Consider the following 6,057-nt stretch of genomic DNA (forward strand, 5'->3'; position numbering starts at 1 on the left):
TTTAGTGCTGTTGTGTGAGCGCCTCTGCCTCTCGCAAATAGACACTGGATCCTTACAACAGACCTTGGGCTTCAAAGACCCAGAGTGAGGCCAAGCAAGATGCTGTAAAGCGTACTGACAAGATAACTGTTCCTGCAAAAGGTATGTCCATCCCCCATCCCCCACCTCCTTTGTAGTTTCCTTACATTTAGCCAAAGAAGAGGTGCCCTTGAACTAAGGTGCTAGGAAGTAGCATAGGGCGAGATATAACCATTTTGTTAACAAAGGTGTAAGAATGCCTTCTATGTGGAAAAATAGTGTATTAGATCCTGAAGAAATAAAGCGAGATCTATAAAACAAAAATGATCTTTACCTATATGGCCAAAATTCTGACAGATGTTAAACTTATACATACCTACTTTAAAAATAGAACTGAGGGATAGCTGGCTGGCCCAGCCAGTAGAATATTCAACTCTTGATCTTGAGGTCATGAGTTCAAGCCCCAAATTGGGTGTGGAGCCTACTTTATCAACAAAAGAAAATTTAAATACACCAAAATCTTATTCATTTGAAATCCAGGTTAAAAAAGAACAGTAAAAAAAAAAAAAAAAAAAAAAAAAAGAACAGTAAAAGATACAGAAATTTAACTACCTTTTCAACTAAGAACTCTAAAACATTTTTGAACAGTTGTTATTGGGGGTGAGTTGAGAAGTAGGAAGTTTCTTTGTCTTTATACTTCTCAATTTCTTACCTTCGTAAGTCATCAGTGCTGCTCCTTTAGATCTATAGAAGGTAGATTCCTGAGTAAGTAGTACCAACACAATAGATCCTCATACAAATGGTACTGAGCTAGCTATTTGGGAGTATAGTTTTTAAATTTCTTATGCTTAGTGGTAGTTGGAGTTTGAGGAGTATCAACAACAGAAATGAGTCTGGCACAGGAAATTCCTGAATTAACTAGTTAGTGTTCCCAAGAGGGAGAAGGGCTAGAGGTCCTAAGTACAAGCTTTAAATTAGAAGACTATGCCATTTGGATTCATCTAAATGCTACTTCTGACTTGACAGTGTGAGTAAGGTCCTATATACCATTAACTTTTTTACTGCAAAGGGGAAGTGGGATTTCCTTTACTTATACCTGGGTGGAAATGACTTATTTTCTTGACTTCTGCTGCTTTCAGGTTCTGAGTTTCTGATTCCCATCACTGGATATTACTGCCAGCTCTGTGAGGAGTTTTTGGGGGATCCAATCTCTGGAGAGCAACATGTGAAGGGTCACCAGCACAATGAGAAATATAAGGTTGGTCTTTGTAGTAGTTGTAGAGTTTTCCACTTTCTATAGTAATCCTTTTGACTTTGTCAAACAACTTCAGAGTCAGAAAAAGTCACTCATACTTTAAATTCCATGTAATCACTAGGAAGGTGTCTTCAATCCTATTAAAAGATGCTGACCTGGTAGAACCATCTGTATCTTTGAAGATGACTCTACGTTAGGGGTTTCTACCAATTGAATTCTAACAGTAACAGGGCCAAGATTTTCTTTCTTATTGTATTCTGACCAGTTGTTGAGCCTGTATCTTTTCTCTTCCCAGAAATATGTGGTTGAAAACCCATTGTATGAGGAGCGGCGGAATCTGGACCGCCAAGCTGGCTTGGCTGTGGTCCTAGAGACAGAACGGCGACGGCAGAGTGAGCTAAAGCGCAAACTTAGTGAGAAACCAAAGGAAGAGAAGAAAGAAAAAAAGGCAAAGGTCATGAAGGAAATAAAAGAGGATGACAAAGTCTCTGAGGAATTAGAGGACCAACTCTCTGAGGGTGGGCACTCCCCTGAAAAGACTGAAAATAAAAGGAAGGCTAGCATCAAACTCCAGTTAAAGGAAGAGGTAAAGAAAGAATCACCAACATCTTCCTCTTTTGGGAAATTCAGCTGGAAGAAGCCAGAGAAAGAGGAGGAAAAAAGTTCAATGGCCCCAAGTATTTCTAAGGAAGAGGTTGTAGAAAACAGTAAGGACAAAGAGGATGGCAGAGCTGAGGCTGGGAAGGCAAAGCCCATAAAAATCAAGCTCTCTGGGAAGACAGTTGTTGCACATACGAGCCCTTGGATGCCTGTTGTCACAACTTCAACCCAGACAAAGATCCGACCCAACCTGCCTATCCCATCCACGGTACTCCGCAAGTCCGGTTCAGCCACGGTGAGCAAGCCAGCTCCTCTTAACACCTTTCTATCCATCAAGTCTTCTGGAACTACTGCTAAGCCTCTGCCAGTGGTTAAAGAGTCTTCAGCTGATCTCCTCTTGCCTCCCGACATTATTTCCAAAGCATTTGGAGGGGAAGAGGTGATTCTGAAAGGGTCTCCAGAGGAAAAAATGGTACTGGCTGAAAAGAATGAGCCATCCCATATACCTGAGCAAATGCTGCCACCTCCTCCACCGCCCCCTCCACCACCCCCTCCACCACCCCCCGTCATACCCCATCTAGCTTCCCCATCTCCTGCTCAAGCAAATGCTGTCTTAGCGCCGGTCAAATCAAACCCAGCAGTATCTCCCACTCTCAGCCCTGGCTTCCTGGGTCCTAACATTTTGAATCCTGTGTTGCCAGTAGCCATCATGGCCTCAGCACAACCAGCTGTCATTCCTTCGGATGAGACGGCTCCTGGGGTGAGTGAGAGTGACAGGGACCAGACCCTTTTCTCTGTGTTAGTGCGCCCTCCACCTCCCCTCTCAAGTGTGTTCAGTGAACAAGCCAAAAAATTGGAAAAGCGAAATTCATGCTTAGCTACAGCCAATGCTAAGGACCTATATGATATATTCTACAGTAGTGGTGGAAAGGGGGCCCCTGAGACTAAGCTGAGTGGTGGTCTTTTGGCCAATGGGGAAAATAGCACTCTTTCTAGAGTCGAAAGTTCAGACACCTCTTCCACTTCTACATTGAACAACAGTGCATCCCAAGAGGAGTTGCCTCCAGATAGAAATTTGATCTCTGCCCCTTTAGTCAGCAACCCTGAAAAGCCCATTGCAAAAACTGTGGTGTCTCTAGGGAAATGGTCAGTTGTGGAATGCACAGACTCAAAAAGCAGAGGCAGTAGCTATGGCTTCCTACAGCCTCTGACAAGGTTGTGCCAAAGCAGGCCTTATGAAACTGTTACCCCAAAGACAGACACTTTGGCCATGTGGACTTGTAGCTCCTTACAAAGTGATGCTAATAGGGATATATCTCCAGGAGGAAAAATTGAACTTGACCTGGGAGAGCCAGGGCCACCAGGTGTAGATCCAGACCCTCTGCTGTCAGATATACATGGCCATATCATGGAATCTCAGAATTTGGTAGAAGCCCATCTTATGGAAGCTGGTAATCAGGATGAGGAAAACCAAGAGCTCCACAAATCAAAGGATTGTGGGGAAAGTATGGCAGAGGCAAATATTGAACTAAAAGAAAAGAGACCAAAGCTTTCTGAGGAGATTGTAGGAGAGAGGACAGGTATCAGTGTTGAGCCCAATAGCATAGAGGATTCTAAATTGAACAGTGGGAACAGATGTGCATGGGAGGAAGAAATAGAACAGCCCAAGTTGCAGATGACTGACAAAAAGGCTGAACAGTCCAAGAAATTGATGACAGGAAGTGAAACTCAAAGTAAAGTAGTGATTGACTTGAGTGCACAGGCTCTCTCTTCCACAAAGGCAAAAATAGACTCATTTCCTTCAGAAGCTAGATCTTTACTCCAAAACCCACAAGATGTACCTGTGAAAATTTCTGCCCCAGAATTGCTTCTCCAGTCCCCAGCCAGATCAGATACATGTTTAACAGATAGTGCAGAGGAGCAAGGAGTCTCCACTGGTAATGAAGAGTGGCTAGAAAATTCAGCTCCAGAATCAGCTTCCAGAACTAGTTACAGAAGGCTCAAACTCAAGAGAGAAAGATCAAAAGACGTTCAGGGTAAAATGATTTATGAACTGGCTGTTTGGGAAGAGAATAAGAAGTCAGAGACCTGGGAGAGCCCAGAGAAACCAGAAGCAGAAGCCTTGGAGCTACGAGATGTCCATCCAGAATTAACTGTGACAATAGAAAGCAAGGCCTTGGAAGACTTTGAAGTTACAGACTTAAAAGTAGAAGAGCTTGCTGCCCTCAGGAACCTGGGGGATATGAGTGTTGATTTCTGCAACACTCGAGTAGACCAAGCACATAGATCTCCAACTGCCCTGTCTCAGAACATATGTGAAGAAAATTCTATGTCACCTGTAGGATGTAATCCCTCCACTCTCACTGACTTGGAATCAATCCCATCCTTTTCTGAGTTTCCATTAGATTCTCCCAAAACCCTGGTGCTTAACTTTGAAGCAGAGGGTGAACAAAACTCATCTAATCCCAGAAGTGGAAGGATCACTCCTAACATTTTGAAAAGTAGACTTCCTATAGAAAATGTTGACCTTGGTTTGGGGAGCCTAGAAGGAACACACCAAGCACTTGACCTATTAGCAGGAGGAGGAATGATGCCTGAGGAAGTAGAAGAAACTTCTCAATTAGAGAAACAAGATTCACTCAGATTAGAATCGGAAACAATTAACCCTGCTGGCGTCGGGCCATCTCCTTGCCTTCCAGACCTTGTTGAATTTGTTACTCGGACATCTGGAGTTCAAAAAGAGAAGTTATGTTCTCCTCTCTCTGAGCAAGGTGACCCTCCTGGGTGTAGTTCCCTGGAGATGGGACCACTACAGCTAAAAATACCGAAAGTATCCATTACACAGGTAGCAATTCCTCAAGTAGATGAGGATAGTGACCACCCTTTGAATTTGGTAAAATCTCTGGCCTCAGGGTCCCCTACAAGGGAGCAAGTAGTTGGAGGCAATATGGTCCCTCAGGAAATACCTGTACAAGAAGCACCAGTTGCTGCCACCCAGGACCACACAGCATCCTGTGTTCATGACTAAGAATACACATCCAGAGCTACTTATGGATGAATCAGATTGGCTTCTAGAAATCAGGTGCCCAGATGATCCAGGACTAGTTGGCTATCTCATCTGGAACCTACACCAAGCGATGTCGTCAGCATCTTACAGTAAATGTTCGTGGAAGCCAAAAAATTTACCTCTTTTCCTTTTTTCCCTCTTTTTCCGTAAGATACCAGACAAATCAATCATAACTTCTATACATATCTGTAAAAAAAAGTATTTTCTGTTAATTTTTTTTTCCAATTTACTTTCTCTTTGTCATTAAAATCAAATGTCTGTCTGGCTCACCACATAGTGTGCTTTGATTGTATTTTGGCTTTGACTCTGCCATTTCTGGAATGTGGGGGAGGAGGGAGACAAAGCTGACTTCTCCAATTGCTGTGTTGTATTCCAACCCAATTTCCTGGGCAGCTGATGGATCTCTATGAGAAACACCAGAAAGCCTGCTCAAGTGTGAAATAGAAAACTACTAATGAAGGAAGGATTGTTCATCTCTTAGGCTTCCATTTGGATGGGCCTGCCTTAACATTGTTTGAAATGCAGCGTGAGTAGCTCTTTTGTTTACTGTTTACTTCCTTGTGCCATGTCAATCCCATACTTCCTTTATTCTGTTGCCTTTGCTTGAGATGGTCCTGCTAACTCACAAACCTGTTTGGAAATGGCCTCAATAAACGTGGAAGAAAATCTAGCAGGTTCACTTTTGGAAGACGACAAATCGGTAAGGCTAATTCATGGCTGAATGCTAGGAGCAGATATGCTTTTTGGGTCACTTTTATTTTTGAAATGGCCTTTGTTCATTGTATTGTGATCCAGTAATACTTTATGTTATATTGTTTAGCAGCCATTTCTGTTCTGAAGAGATAGAAGAGCTGAAACTTGTTTTGGGATTGGACTCATCTCTGTTCCACAATCCATATGTATTCCTTCCTCTACCTCTCCCTTTCCCAAGTTATTATCTCCACCATAGTGTGATGTTTTGGGTTGTACATTTTGTTTAAAAGATTAAAGAATTTTTGAGTTGGCTTGGACAAGTTTAATTTTATTTTTAATGTGTTAATTAATTGGAATAAATGCATTAACCTCATGTTTCTTTCCGGATTTTTGTTTTGAAACCACACACATTTGAACTCCACAG

The 6,057-nt window shown here is 42.5% G+C and overlaps 1 protein-coding gene and 1 long non-coding RNA gene across 20 annotated transcripts in view; one reads left to right on the forward strand and one right to left on the reverse strand.

Moving 5' to 3' along the window:
* The window catches only part of ZNF318 (zinc finger protein 318), a 30,473-nt gene extending 24,467 nt beyond the window's left edge, over positions 1 to 6,006 (forward strand). The window contains exons 8-10 of the mRNA XM_072832877.1: positions 42 to 141; positions 1,158 to 1,276; positions 1,569 to 6,006. Of these exons, the coding sequence (XP_072688978.1) occupies positions 42 to 141; positions 1,158 to 1,276; positions 1,569 to 4,901 (3,552 nt within the window). The 3' untranslated portion in view covers positions 4,902 to 6,006. The remainder of the gene's footprint in view (positions 1 to 41; positions 142 to 1,157; positions 1,277 to 1,568) is intronic.
* The window catches only part of LOC140636988 (uncharacterized), a 50,260-nt gene that overhangs the window by 22,298 nt on the left and 21,905 nt on the right, over positions 1 to 6,057 (reverse strand). For 10 of the 19 annotated variants that reach the window (XR_012034237.1, XR_012034235.1, XR_012034240.1 and 7 more), the window contains 3 exons: positions 5,060 to 5,126; positions 1,115 to 1,229; positions 395 to 502 (listed from right to left, as the gene is read on the reverse strand). The exons of 3 other annotated variants lie outside the window; for them this stretch is intronic. This is a non-coding gene — a long non-coding RNA (uncharacterized lncRNA). The remainder of the gene's footprint in view (positions 1 to 394; positions 503 to 1,114; positions 1,230 to 5,059; positions 5,127 to 6,057) is intronic. 6 more of the 19 variants (XR_012034246.1, XR_012034249.1, XR_012034236.1 and 3 more) reach the window with 4 other exon arrangements.

This window comes from Canis lupus, chromosome 7 (assembly GCF_048164855.1).
Source record: "Canis lupus baileyi chromosome 7, mCanLup2.hap1, whole genome shotgun sequence".
Taxonomy (NCBI): domain Eukaryota; kingdom Metazoa; phylum Chordata; class Mammalia; order Carnivora; family Canidae; genus Canis; species Canis lupus.